At 42.3% G+C, this 15,647-nt stretch overlaps 1 protein-coding gene across 1 annotated transcript in view; it reads left to right on the top strand.

Moving 5' to 3' along the window:
• Positions 1 to 14,664, top strand: part of rragd (ras-related GTP binding D) — a 30,372-nt gene extending 15,708 nt beyond the window's left edge. The window contains exons 6-8 of the mRNA XM_084182188.1: positions 629 to 771; positions 8,958 to 9,106; positions 11,311 to 14,664. Coding sequence (XP_084038314.1) covers positions 629 to 771; positions 8,958 to 9,106; positions 11,311 to 11,465 — 447 coding nt within the window. The 3' untranslated portion in view covers positions 11,466 to 14,664. The remainder of the gene's footprint in view (positions 1 to 628; positions 772 to 8,957; positions 9,107 to 11,310) is intronic.
• Positions 14,665 to 15,647: the final 983 nt, after the last annotated feature.

Raw genomic sequence — 15,647 nt, 5'->3', positions numbered from 1 at the left:
TGGCACCCTATTCTTTAGATAGTGCACTACTTTTGAATAGATCCCTATGGGCCCTTGTCAAAAGGAGTGCACTATATAGAGAATAGTATGATATTTAGGACGCAATCCTTTTCATACCCCTGGTTGGTGCTCGGCGCTCTCTACTTTCTCTGCTCTGATTTACTTAACTTTGGTCCTCCCTGCCCCCCTTGGCCCCCCTGGAGAGCATACACCATGGCTCTCCACCTCGCTCGTTAGTTCCTCTACAGGGCTTTTTGGTCTTGCCAAAATACATCCCTCCCTGCTGTTTTGAGTTCTTAGAAAGTAGAGCATCTCCAGTTGTGTTTTTGCCCTGTCCTTGCTTTCTTTCCCCCCTGTGTGTAGTAGTCGAGTGTCGAATGTCGGAGAGAACACACACCAGAATGACGAACTATTAAAAAGTAGCGGGTGGCTGCATTGTTTTAGGGATCACCTGCTGGGTGGCGACGAACTGTGGCAGTTCAACATGTAGAATCGTCAGGAAATTCATGGCTGATATTCTGGTCGGAGACGATAGCGTGCCCACCTGCTGCTTCTAAACGTTCTGGTGTGTTTGCTCTATTATGTGTTTTCTAAGTGTAGTGTCCCATCTCTCTCTGTGTACTTTCAGAACTCGGGCATAGAGAAGGCCTTTCTGTTTGACGTGGTCAGTAAGATCTACATTGCTACAGACAGCAGTCCTGTGGACATGCAGACCTACGAGCTGTGCTGCGACATGATCGATGTGGTCATAGACATCTCCTGCATCTATGGGTGAGTTGAAAGTTGTGTGGTGGGACTGGGTACTGTGACGGCAAAAACCTTTCTGTTGTATCTTGAGTATAATGGACCAACAAAGATGGTGGAGTCTCACAGTCACAATCAGACCTTCTGTGAAGAGTGTGATGGAAGGAGTCAGGCGCAGGAGGGTAATCACCGAATACAGAGTTTATTCCTTCGTTACACAAAATACGCTGGAATAGCGACAAACGAAACAGGCACAGGGGAAACGATCTACCCTGGCAATACACTGTAACGGTATCTCCATACAATACATAGGCACAGGGGAAATATCTACCCTTTCAACAAAATGGTACGAGCTACACTACTCTCACATTCAAACAATCACCCACAAGGACAAGGGGGCAGAGGGAACACTTATACACGGACTAATGAGGGGATTAGAACCAGGTGTGTATGATTGACAAGACAAGACAAATGTGATGATGATAATTGGGGCGGCAGTGGTTAGTAAACTGGTGATGACGAACAAGGAGGGGAGGCAGCCTCGGCGGAAGTCGTGACACCTTCACACCAGGCAGGGCCCTTCAGTTCTGGTCCTGGGGACCCACAGGCTATGCAGGGTTTTGTTCCACCCAGTTCTGATAATAAAATTGTCATTTAGCAAATGCTTTGCCCTCAGAACAGAGTCTGTGTGAATCCTATTCTTCATACTCACTGTGTGTCTCTGTTCAATTTCACTCCAGCTGAGACACTAATTAGAGCCTAATCTGAGTTCCCAGTCTGTTTTAGTAGAGATTTATTCTCTATCTCTCTTTCACACACAAACACGCATGCACACACACACACACACACACACACACACACACACACACACACACACACACACACACACACACACACAGAAATTAAGAAATCATGAGTACAGTACAAGCCCATCTCCATCAACGTTATTCCTCTCACGAATAACTGCAATCGCAGTTGAAATTTCTATTCTCTAAATCTAGCCTTTATTGATATTGGGGGACAGAAAAAACATTTACATTCGCTTTAAAGTAATTTAGCAGACGTTCTCATCCAGAATGACTTACAGTTAGTGCATTCAATTAAGGCAGTTAAGACAACCACAGATCACAGTCATTACAAGTAAAAAACAAACACATATTTGCACTCGGTGAGTTTATTTACAGTGCATTCGGAAAGTATTCAGACCCCTTGACTAAAATTGATTAAATTGTTTTTTTCGTCATCAATCTACAAAACAATAGCCCATAATGAGAAGGCAAAAACAGGTTTTTAGAAGTTTTTGCAAATGTATAAAAAAACAACAACTGAAATATCACATTTACATAAGTATTCAAACCCTTTACTCAGTACTTTGTTGAAGCACCTTTGGCAGCGATTACAGCCTCAAGTCCTCTTGGGTATGACGCTACAAGCTTGGAACACCTGTATTTGGGGAGTTTCTCCTATTCTTCTCTGCAGATCCTCTCAAGCTTTGTCAGGTTGGATGGGGAGCGTCGCTGCACAGCTATTTTCAGGTCTCTCCAGAGATGTTCAATCGGGTTCAAGTCCGGGCTCTGGCTGGGCCACTCAAGGACATTCAGAGACTTGTCCCGAAGCCACTACTACGTTGTCCTGGCTTTGTGCTTAGGGTTGTGTCCTGTTGGAAGGTGAACCTTCACCCCAGTCTGAGGATCTCTCTGTACTTTGCTCCGTTCATCTTTCCCTCGATCCTGACTAGTCTCCCAGTCCCTGCCACTGAAAAACATCCCCACAGCATGATGCTGCCACCACCATGCTTCACCGTAGGGATGGTGCCAGGTTTCCTCCAGATGTGACACTTGACATTCAGGCCAAAGAGTTCAATCTTGGTTTCATCAGACCAGAGAATCCTGTTTCTCATGGTCTGAGAGTCCTTTAGGTGCCTTTTGGCAAACTCCAAGCGGCTGTCATGTGTCTTTTACTGAGGAGTGGCTTCCGTCTGGCCACTATCATAAAGGCCTGATTAGTGGAGTGCTGCAGAGATGGTTGTCCTTCTGGAAGGTTCTCCCATCTCCACAGAGGAACTCTGGAGCTCTGTTAGAGTGACCATCGGGTTCTTGATCACCTTCCTGACCAAGGCCCTTCTTCCCCGATTGCTCAGTTTGACTGGGCGGCCAGCTCTAGGAAGAGTCTTGGTGGTTCCAAACTTCTTCCATTTAAGATTGATGGAGGCCACTGTGTTATTGGGGACCTTCAATGCTGCAGAAATGTTTTGGTACCCTTCCCCAGATATGTGGCTCGACACAATCCTGTCTCTGAGATCTACGGACAATTCCTTCGACTTCATGGCTTGGTTTTTGCTCTGACATGCACTGTCAACTGTGGGACCTTATATTGACAGATGTGTGCCTTTCCAAATCATATCCAATCAATTGAATTGACCACAGGTGGACTCCAATCAAGTTGTAGAAACATTTCAAGAATGATCAATGGAAACAGGATGCACCTGAGCTCAATTTCGAGTCTCATAGCAAAGGGTCTGAATACTTATGTACATAAGGTATTTCTGTTTTTTAATTTTACTAAATGTGCAACAATTTATAAAAACCTGTTTTCGCTTCATCATTATAGGGTATTGTGTCTAGATTGAGGATTTTTATTTATTTAATCCATTTTAGAATAAGGCTGTAACATAACAAAATGTGGAAAAAGTTAAGGGGTCTGAATACTTTCAGAATGCAGTGTACATAGAGAGTTCAAATGGTAATGTAGGTGATGCTAAACAGGGAAGGCACACAACTGTATCCTTTTAAGTTAAGCTTAAAAGCACAGTGTGGTGTACTGCAAGAGCTCTCTTCTCTTCTCCTTCCACCTGGCTGCCTGTCAGGTAGCTCTATTGCATCAACACCTGACAAACACAGCAGGTGATCATCCGTTTTATTTCTGCTCAGTCTTCACCCTAGCCCCGAACACACCCACACACACACGCACACACACCTCTGTGGCCAGTACAGGAGGACAGGACATGCCATGTCCTGTCCTCCTGTACTGGCCACAGAGGTGTGTGTGCGTGTGTGTGTGGGTGTGTTCGGGGCTAGGGTGAAGACTGAGCAGAAATAAAACGGATGATCACCTGCTGTGTTTGTCAGGTGTTGATGCAATAGAGCTACCTGACAGGCAGCCAGGTGGAAGGAGAAGAGAAGAGAGCTCTTGCAGTACACCACACTGTGCTTTTAAGCTTAACTTAAAAGGATACAGTTGTGTGCCTTCCCTGTTTAGCATCACCTACATTACCATTTGAACTCTCTATGTACACTGCATTCTGAGGAACCCTGCCATGTCCTGTCCTCCTGTACTGGCCATCAGGCTGACTGTAGCAGAACCTTCCTCGTAGCCATGAGAGGACGGTAGTAAACAAGCCAGCCGAGGTAAGCCATGTGGTAACGTTAGCCCCCTCTGGGTCCGTTGACCCAATATGAACCAGGTCTGATGTGCCTTCGTTGGGCTGCTGTGCCCTGGCAGGGAGGCTGCTGCTGGGGCTGGGGATATAGGCCTAGGCCTCACCCTGGGCACCGCAGCTGTGGGTTGGGATGGAATGGAGATATGCCACGCTGGGGTTTAGGAGGGCTGAGCTGAGGAAGGCTGTTGACTGTGTTTACGCCTCAGGGCACAACACTCTAGATGAGATGAGCTCACACCGTATATGAGTCTGGGAGACTGCACAGACTTTGAGATATTTTCCAATGTCTGTGTGGGGGGAAGGGGGGGGGGACGTGTGTGCCTTCAGAAAGTATTCACACCCCTTGACTTTTTCCACATTTTGTTGTGTTACAGCCTGAGTTTTAAATTGTGTCACTGGCTTACACACAATACCCCATAATGTCAAAGTGGAATTGTTTAAAAAAATAAAATTAAAATAATTTAAAATGAAAAGCTGAAATGTCTTGAGTCAATAAGTATTCAACCCCTTTGTTACGGCAAGCCTAAATAAGTTCAGGAGTAAACATTTGCTTAACAACTCACAGAATAAGTTGCATGGACTCACTCTGTGTGCAATAATAGTGTTTAACATGATTTTTGAATGACTACCTCATATCTGGACCCCATACATCCAATTGTCTGTAAGGTCCCTTAGTCGAGCAGTGAATTTCAAACACAGATTCAACCACAAAGACCAGGGAGGTTTTCCAATGCCTTGCAAAGAAGGGCATCTATTGGTAGATAAAAAAAAAAAAAAAGCAAACATTGAATATCCCTTTCTGCATGGGGAAGTTATTATTACACTGTGGATGGTGTATCAATACATCCAGTCACTACAAAGATACAGGCGTCCTTCCTAACTCAGTTGCCGGAGAGGAAGGAAACTGATCAGGGATTTCACCATGAGGCCAATGGTGACTTTAAAACAGTTACAGAGTTTAATGGCTGTGATAAGAGAAAACTGAGGATGGATCAATATTGTATACTGAACAAAAATATAAACGCAACATACAACAATTTAATTGATTTTACTGAGTTACAGTTCATATGTGGAAATCAGTCAATTGAAATAAGTTAATTTGGCTATGGATTTCACATGACTGGGAATACAGATATGCATCTGTTGGTCATAGATACCTTTTTAAAAAAAGGCCTCACAATGGGCCTCAGGATCACGTCACGGTATTTTTCTGCATTCAAATTGCCATCGATAAAATGCAATTTTGTTCGTTGTCCGTAGCTTATGCCTGCCCATACCATAACCCCACCGCCACCATAACCCCACTGTTCACAACGTTGACATCAGCAAACTGCTCGCCCACGCAACGCCATAAACGTGGTCTGCTTTCCAACATACACTGGGAGACAAATTCACCTTTCAGCAGGAAAATAACCTAAAACACAAGGCCAAATATACACAGGAGTTACTTACCAAGACAACATTGAATGTTCCTGAGTGGCCTAGTTAAAGTTTTGACTTAAATTGGCTTGAAAATCTATGGCAAGTCTTGAAAATGGCTGTCTAGCAATGATTAATAACCAACTTGACAGAACTTGAAGAATTAAAAAAACAATAATGTGCAAATATTGTAAAATACAGGAATGAAAAGCTCTTAGAGACTTACCCAGAAAGACTCACAGCTGTAACATGTATTGACTCAGGGGTGTGAAAACTTACACTACCGGTCAAAAGTTGTAGAACACCTACTCGTTCAAGGGTTTTTCTTTATTTGTATTATTTTCTACATTGTAGAATTATAGTGAAAACATCAAAACTATGAAATAACACATATGGAATCATGTTGTAACCAAAAAGGTGTTACTCTTGCGGACCGACTCATCCCAAACATCTCAATTTGGTTGAGGTCGGGGGATGGTGGAGGCCAGGTCATCTGATGCAGCACTCCATCACTCTCCTTCTTGGTCAAATAGCCCTTACACAGCCTGGAGGTGTGTTGGGTTATTGTCCTGTTGAAAAACAAATGATAGTCCCACTAAGCCCAAACCAGATGGGATGGCGTATTGCTGCAGAATTCTGTGGTAGCCATGCTGGTTACGTGTGCCTTGAATTATAAATAAATCACAGACAGTGTCACCAGCAAAGCACCCCCACACCATAACACCTCTTCCTCCATGCTTTACGGTGGGAAATACACATGCGGAGATCATCCGTTTACCCACACCGCATCTCACAAAGACACGGCGGTTGGAACCAAAAATCTCAAATTTGGACTCCAGACCAAAGGACACATTTCCACCGGTCTAATGTCCATTGCTCGTGTTTCTTGGCCCAAGCAAGTCTCTTCTTATTATTTGTGTCCTTTAGTAGTGGTTTCTTTGCAGCAATTCGACCATGAAGGCCTGATTCACACAGTCTCCTCTGAACAGTTGATGTTGAGATGTGTCTGTTACTTGAACTCTGTGAAGCATTTATTTGGGCTGCAATTTCTGAGGCTGGTAACTCTAATGAACTTATCCTCTGCAGCAGAGGTAACTCTGGGTCTTCCATTCCTGTGGTGGTCCTCATGAGAGCCAGTTTCATCATAGTGCTTGATGGTTTTTGCGACTGCACTTGAAGAAACTTTCAAAGTTCTTGAAATGTTCTGTATTGACTGACCTTCATGTCTTAAAGTAATGATGGACTGCCGTTTCTTTTTGCTTATTTGAGTTGTTCTTGCCATAATATAGACTTGGTCTTTTACCAAATAGGGCTATCTTCTGCATACTCCCCCTACCTTGTCACAACACAACTGATTGGCTCAAACGCATTAAGAAGGAAAGAAATTCCACAAATTAACTTTTAAGAAGACACACCTGTTAATTGAAATGCATTCGAGGTGACTACCTCATGAAGCTGGTTGAGAGAATGCGAAGAGGGTGCAAAGCTGTCATCAAGGCAAAGGGTGGCTATTTGAAGAATCTCAAATATAAAATACATTTTGATTTGTTTAACCCTTTTTTGGTTACTACATGATTCCATATGTGTTATTTCATAGCTTTGATGTATTCACTATTATTCTACAATGTAGAAAATAGTAAAAATAAAGAAAAACCCTTGAATGAGTAGGTGTTCTAAAACTTTTGACCGGTAGTGTATGTAAATTAGATATTTCAGTATTTCATTTTCAATACATTTGGAAACATTTCTAAAAACAGTTTGTCCTTATGGGGTATTGTGTGTAGATGGGTGTGAAAAAAAATTATTGTATCCTTTTTCAGGCTACAACCCAACAAAATGTGGAATAAGTTAAGGGGTATGAATTTTTTCTGAAGGCACTTTACATGTTCTTGTATGTAGGTAATTGTGTGTGAGTGATCATGGCATGCAAATTGAGCTCCAATCATAGCTCTCGCGGTTTCATTGGACCAGTTGATTTAACTCTCCTCCAAATACTGGGATTACTCACATGAAGTTTGAACATCATTATCATGGACTGCTTACCAAATGGCACCCTATTCCCTATATAGCTATTTGGGATGCATCCCTTGACAAAACAGCTGGGCTATTAACATTATTTAGAGGTTTTAGCAAGGTTTTTTCACCTCATTTAGTTAATGAAGCATTCTATTTGCTGCTCATATGGCACTGAAATGTCCCCTGGCCACCATATTGAATGTCTGCTTCTTTTCCTAGTAATCACATTTTACATTTTAGTCATTTAACAGACGCTCTTATCCAGAGAGACTTACAGTCAGTGCATTCAACTATTAAGGGAAAAAAAACACATATCACAGTTATTGCAAGTAGACCCTTCTTTGAAAGGGTCTTTCTTGATTGAGGTTATCCTTTTTTTATTTTCACAATTATGACTACATGTAATACTGTACATGTTTTTTGTGTTGTTTTCCTCCCCAGTGACATGCAGTGAGAAACTATTCTTAGCTTGCAGACCTTATGTCAATCCACCCCCCCCCCCCTAAAGCTCCTGAAAGCATGGGATTAAGGTTCAAGCTTTTATTCGATTTGATAATTACCATTTGATCCGGCGTCTGTTACATAGCAATGCTTTTTATCTTATGTAGTAGATGGTGTTGGCAGATAGGACACAGGTACTTTCTCATTTTAATGCATGTAGGAATATACAGTCAATTATTTGTGTCCCTATATCAACTCAGGGAAAGCCAGTATGAGGGTTTGCGCTCAGTCTAATATATGTGTGTGGGGAAACACATATCTGTAGAATTACGTAAGTACTTGCACTCAAACCATATAAAAGGAAAAACCAAGGAGGCAATATTCAAAAATATACTTAATTTAACGCATGCTCGAAATGATAACAAAAGGTGCTAATGCAAAGTGCTAAAAATTCATTTTTTGTTGTTTAGTACTTTGCACTAGTACCTTTTGTTATTTATTTTTTTTGCAACTGGCTTCGAGGTCCAGAGTTGAAAATGAGGGGTCTATTGAATATTCATTGAATTGAAATATTCCTTCAGTTCCTTGGCCAACAATGTAAAAGCACAAACAAAATACATTATTAAAACCAACAACAACAACAATTTTAAGCCCAGCACTGTTATTCTCAAGTTTAGGATGTGCATATCACCCTCTTTTTCTTCTTTGAATTAATTCTAGGCTAAATCTCGCTATCTCATCCTTCGTCTCTTCTCCTCGTTCTCATCCCTATCTCCCAGGCTGATGTGGGACTGGGAAGGCAGACCTTATATCACTCACTCATCCCTGGTTCTCTTCCCTCTCTCATCCCTCGCTCTCTTCCCTCTCTCATCCCTTTGTTCTCAACCCTCTCTCCCAGGCTGACGGAGGAAGAGGCAGGTCAGCCCTATGATAAGGAGTCCATGGCCATCATCCACCTGAACAACACCACCGTCATGTACCTGAAGGAGGTCACCAAGTTCCTGGCTCTGGTCTGCTTCCTCCGAGAGGAGAGCTTTGAGAGGAAAGGTAACAGAGAGTTAGGGAGGAACACTTCAAGAGGAAAAGTGAGAGAGAGAGTTAGGGAGGAAAGGTAAGCGAGAGTTAGGGAGGAGAGCTTAGAAAGAAAAGGTGAGAGAGAGTTAGGGAGGAGAGCTTCGAGAAGGAAGGTAAGAGAGTTAGGGAGGAAAGGTAAGAGAGAGTTAGGGAGGAGAGCTTCGAGGAGAGGTGAGCGAGAGTCCGTCTCGGTCCCAAATGGAACCCTATTCCCTTTAAAGTGCACTAGTTTTGACCAGGGCTCAACCTGGCCCAAGAATAACCCCTAGCCTTATAGGGGAATGTGCTGTGACTTTATAGGAATGAATCCTAACTTTGGATATTATGCGCTTGTTCTAACGCAAAGTTTAATGTTACATACCTAGTTTTTAGATGTGTCGTCGGCACTACAAAATATTTTCCAGGAAATGTCACACATATCTCCTGTTGACACCAATGTATGATTTATGCCAAGGTCCAAGTTAGCAAAGCTACATGCGCATATTTCAAATTCAGATATCACAACGACCAGACATGACATGAATCCACAAGTGCAGTACTGAATGCCTGCTGATACTGGAACACCTGCTACTCTAGATAACATGGTTCCAAAGGCTAACCACTAACCAGGATTGAAATATTGTCACGATCGTCTAGGAGTGAAGGAGACCAAAGCGCAGCGCGTTGAACGAACATGACTTTAATTGAAAAAAGCACCGAAATACAAAACAAAAGACGACTCGTGAAGTCCACAGTACAACGACTGAAACACGGAACAAGAAACCACAACACAAAGTGAAAAGACCGATAGTTAAATATGGCTCCCAATCAGAGACAACCAGCTGTCACTCGTTGCCTCTGATTGGGAGTCACTCAGCCCAACATAGAAAATCAAACATAGAATACACACCCTGGCTCAACATAACATTGTCCCCAGAGCCAGGGCGTGACAAATATTTATAATCCAACCACCTCTAGTGTGTTTGTGATCTGTGATGAGCACAGTAATATGGGTTAATTGACAGATGGCAGAACATAATTAATATGATGACGAGATTAATGCAAAAAGCTGCATTGTCCAGAGACTACATACACTATCACTACTTACACTTAATTAACAGATGAACACATAATAAGTCATTTAAATAAATTGCAATGGAAAGCCTATTATTCCATGGACAGTTTTCTCTCTCCTCGCTCTCTCGCTTCCTCTCTCTTAAAGAGAAGAGTATGGTTACCTTGGCAACCATGATCAAAGGCTCTCATCTTCCTTTTAACTTGTGAACTTGTCAATTCCTCCCGGCTGGTTAGATTGAGCCTTGGCTGTCTGCGGCAGCTAGGAGATTGGACGACAGATGACACACCACATGTGATAATAGGCATTCATAAGAGTGTTCTCTTGGTACAGTACATGTGAAGGCATGGCACCCAAACTATAGGAACAAAGTCGTTTTCAAGTTGTATTTATTAGACTCATATAGCAGTCAATACACATTTCGGTCAGGGGGGTAGCCAGTCTCGGAATAGAGATTTTAGGAGGCTGACAGCGAAGTCGGTGCAGGGTTGTGTATTTTCTGTTTTTTATTGTGTGTATTATTATTCAACAGTATAGTCTTTGACTTTTTTATGTGTCACATTTTAACATTTCAATTGGCATTGACAAGCCTTTTCCCCCCATCATATTTGTCAGCAGAACAAAAGCATGGAAGCTTCTTACATCTGGCAAACAGTTTGTCAACAAGTCACAAAATATCCTCTTTTCCCCAAAATAACAATAGGCCAACAATGAAAAGGTTACACTAATTACCATATTATTATGTAGAATGTATTCATTAACGTCAGTGGTTATTACAACAGGTCAAATCATACAGGTGATATTATTCAAGGTCGCATCATGCATTGTTTTCACCTGCAGTTTAAAATACTTGAATGGCTAGGCTTTGATAATTTGACAGATAAATTAAACATGTATTACTTAAACTAACAAGCTAATGAGACAGAAGAGATTTAAGTACATATTTTACGTTTCTTGCAATTGTAAATATTATCTGATTGACAATGTAGGTTATTTTCGCTCATAATTGAGATTGTGAGAGCGAGATGAATTTGTAATTTTAACATTCCAATAGCTATGGTATGGTAACTCTGCTCGTCATGTCTGAATACTGATCTCATCCTATCTTGTCTTTATCCCACAGGACTAATTGACTACAACTTTCACTGTTTTAAGAATGCTATTCAGGAGGTGTTTGATGTACGAGTGAAGGTGCAGAAAAACAGAAAGCTCCTCAGCCAGAGGAGGTGGAGCAAACAGGCCTCAACACCCAATGGAGTCCTCAGCAGCCAACACTGAACACCACCCATTGGTGGCATCACATGTCAATCAACCATCTTTAAATCAACATAAAATAAAGTGGAGGTGGTATGTGAAGAGCTGTGTGCTGTATGGCCCCAAACACACACAGGTTGTACAACTGCTGTACAACACATTTGGCACAACGGTTGTGATACAACAGAGAGTTTTTCTGCTAAAAAATAACAACATAAGTTGTGGAGACACCAATCTTTAATAGTACAAATTTTTGTGCAGACAAACTCTGAGTGTTTACGGGGCCTACTCTCAGAACTTTTCAACAATCACTTGTGGTTGCATTTCAACCGTTACAAACCAACAGATATAGGATCTTAATTTGATCACTCTTTTGTTGCTGAGAACATAATAATTCACATTTCCTGTTACTGAAGGATTATTTTCCTGCTGTAGCAAACTGGCTCAAATTAAGATCCTACATCTGTATAACTAGGGCCAGAAGGTTTTGTCTAATCATACAAGACCTGACCCGGAACCGGAAGTATTCAGACCTTCTTCTAAAATTGATTTTAAAATCCTCATCAATCTACACAAAATACTCCATAATGACAAAGCAAAAACAGGTTTTTAGAAATGTATAATAAATATAAAAATGAAATATCACATTTACAGAAGTATTCAGACCCTTTACTCAGTACTTTGTTGAAGCACCTTTGGCAGCAGCTACAGCCTCAAGTCTTCTTGGGTATGACGCTACAAGCTTGGCACACCTGTATTTGGGGAGTTTCTCCCATTCTTCTCTGCAGATCCTCTCAAGCTCTGTCAGGTTGGATGGGGAGCATTCCTGCACAGCTATTTTCAGGTCTCCAGAGATATTTGATCGGGTCTCTGGCTGGGCCACTCAAGGACATTCAGAGACTTGTCCCGAAGCCACTCATGCGTTGTCTTAGCTGTGTGCTTAGGGTCATTGTCCTGCTGGAATGTGAACCTTCACCCCAGTCTGAGGTCCTGAGTGCTCTGGAGCAGGTTTTCATCAAGGATCTCTCTGTACTTTGCTCCGTTCATCTGTGCCTCGATCCTGACTAGTCTCCCAGTCCCTGCCACTGAAAAACATCCCCACAGCATGATGCTGCCACCACCATGCTTCACCGTAGGGATGATGCCATGCTTTGGCTAGTTCAGCCACACCCGTTGCTGACAGGTGTATAAAATCGAGCACACATCCATGCAATCTCTATAGACAAACATTGGCAGTAGATTGGCCTTACTGAAGAGCTCATTGACTTTCAACGTGGCACCGTCATAGGATGCCACCTTTCCAACAAGTCAGTTCATCAAATTTCTGCCCTGCTAGAGTCTGCCCCGGTCAACTGTAAGTGCTGTTATTGTAAAGTGGAAACGTCTAGGAGCAACAACGGCTCAGCTGCGAAGTGGTAGGCCACACAAGTTCACAGAACGGGACCACCGAGTGCTGAAGCGCGTACCGTGTTAAAATCATCTGTCCTCGGTTGCAACACTCACTACCGAGTTCTGAACTGCCTCTGGAAGCAACGTCAGCACAAGAACTGTTCGTCGGGAGCTTCATGAAATAGGTTTCCATGGCCGAGCAGCCGCACACAAGCCTAAGAACACCATGCGCAATTCCAAGCGTCGGCTGGAGTGGTGTAAAGCTCGCCGCCATTGGACGCAGTAGAAACGCGTTGTCTGGAGTGATGAATCACGCTTCACCATCTAGCAGTCTGATGGATGAATCTGGGTTTGGCGGATGCCAGGAGAACGCTACCTACCCGAATGCATAGTGCCAACTGTAAAGTTTGGTGGAGGAGGAATAATGGTCTGGGGCTGTTTTTCATGGTTCTGGCTGGGCCCCTTAGTTCCAGTGAAGGGAAATCTTACCGCTACAGCATACAATGACATTCTAGACGATTCTGTGCTTCCAACTTGGTGGCAACAGTTTGGGGAAGGCCCTTTCCTGTTTCAGTTTGACAATACCCACGTTCACAAAGCGAGGTCCATACAGAAATGGTTTGTCGAGATCAGTGTGGAAGAACTTGACTGACCTGCACAGAGCCCTGACCTCAACCCTATCGAACACCTTTGGGATGAATTTGAACGCCGACTGCGAGCCAGGCCTAATGCTCAACATCAGTGCCCAAGCTCAGTAATGCTCTTGTGGCTGAATGGAAGCCCCCGCAGCAATGTTCCAACATCTAGTGGAAAGCCTTACCAGAAGAGTGGAGGCTGTTATAGCACCAAAGAGGGGACTAACTCCATATTAATGCCCATAATTTTGGAATGAGATGTTCGACGAGCAGGTGTCCACATACCATGTAGTGTAGCTTGCCTGTTGCAATGGAACCGATAGAAAAGTTCAATTGTGCAAGCCCTGCCCACCTGGCCCCAGGCAGACTAAAGCAAACTCTCAAAGTATTTGAAATATGTCAAATAGTATTTGAACTCAGGTCTGAAAGATAGAGAAGAGAAAGAAGAGTTTCAGAATGTCAGCTCTCTGAATGTCAATAACTTTATGTTTTTAACAGGTGCTTTATTACGTTTTTCAGGCAAAATGCAAAGGCAAGATCGAAGAGAGCAATAAGGGTTGTTCAATATAACTATGTACCCGTCCTTATAGCTATGTTTATCATCTGTAATGTTAACTGTACATCACTTTTAACTGTAACACTCCCATTCAAACAGTATGATACGATAACTTTATTGTCCATTTATATGGAAATTCATTTTGTCAGGTCAGCATACAAAATACACAAATCAATACTCTATAAAACAACATAATGCAATACAAAAATGCTGTATTGTATTATTATAGTGTATTGATTTTGTGCATGCCAACCTCAGAAAATGAGATACCTTCTGTAATGTTTTACAAGCACTGTGTAGCCAATGCAACCTTATCTCTTTCCATGCTTTATACAAGATAACATATGTATATTCTCATTATTAAAAAAATTATAGGAACACCAAATCTAAATGACTAGCAATTACAATCAACAGTTTAAATCACAATTGTGGTGTCTCAAAGTTGTTCAGTCACAGCATCAATACTATTGTTTTAGCAATGCTTTGTTGAATTTGACAAGTAATTTGCTCTTGAAGCCTGTCTGCTTTTTTAAAAAAATATTTTGACCCATACTTTTATTACTTTACTAATTTACTGAACCATTTAATTTATTTTAAAGTTGTATTTATTTATTTTATTAATCAATAAAATAACATTTGTTTACGTTGATGTATCTCATTGTTCACAACCCATTAGAAAAATTGGATGCAGGCACAACATGTGTGAGTGTGTGAGAGAGTGTTTTCTGCCTGTCTTCATCTGCTAGAACAAGCATTCTGTCATCATTATGACCACACCATTGGGTCACTAGGAAGGGCCACAATTTCAAGGTTGCATAGATCACACACATACTGTAACTCCACGCACTTGGAGCCCTATGGGAACACACACCACGCTAACCCCACAGGAGATACAGTGAGGGAAAAAAGTATTTGATCCCCTGCTGATTTTGTACGTTTGCCCACTGACAAAGACATGATCAGTCTATAATTTTAATGGTAGGTTTATTTGAACAGTGAGAGACAGAATAACAACAAAAAAATCCAGAAAAACGCATGTCAAAAATGTTATAAATTGATTTGCATTTTAATGAGGGAAATAAGTATTTGACCCCTCTGCAAAACATGACTTAGTACTTGGTGGCAAAACCCATGTTGGCAATCACAGAGGTCAGATGTTTCTTGTAGTTGGCCACCAGGTTTGCACACATCTCAGGAGGGATTTTGTCCCACACTTTGCAGATCTTCTCCAAGTCATTAAGGTTTCGAGCCTGACGTTTGGCAACTCGAACCTTCAGCTCCCTCCACAGATTTGCTATGGGATTAAGGTCTGGAGACTGGCTAGGCCACTTCAGGACCTTAATGTGCTTCTTCTTGAGCCACTCCTTTGTTGCCGTGGCTGTGTGTTTTGGGTCATTGTAATGCTGGAATACCCATCCACGACCCATTTTCAATGCCCTGGCTGAGGGAAGATTTGACGGTACATGGCCCCGTCCATCGTCCCTTTGATGCGGTGAAGTTGTCCTGTCCCCTTAGCAGAAAAACACCCCCAAAGCATAATGTTTCCACCTCCATGTTTGACGGTGGGGATGGTGTTCTTGGGGTCATAGGCAGCATTCCTCCTCCTCCAAACACAGATGGCCCTGT

The sequence above is a fragment of the Coregonus lavaretus genome (assembly GCF_964263955.1).
Source record: "Coregonus lavaretus genome assembly, chromosome: 18".
NCBI lineage: Eukaryota > Metazoa > Chordata > Actinopteri > Salmoniformes > Salmonidae > Coregonus > Coregonus lavaretus.
Note: the sequence above shows the minus strand (reverse complement) of the source record. Positions and strands in the feature narration are given on the sequence as shown.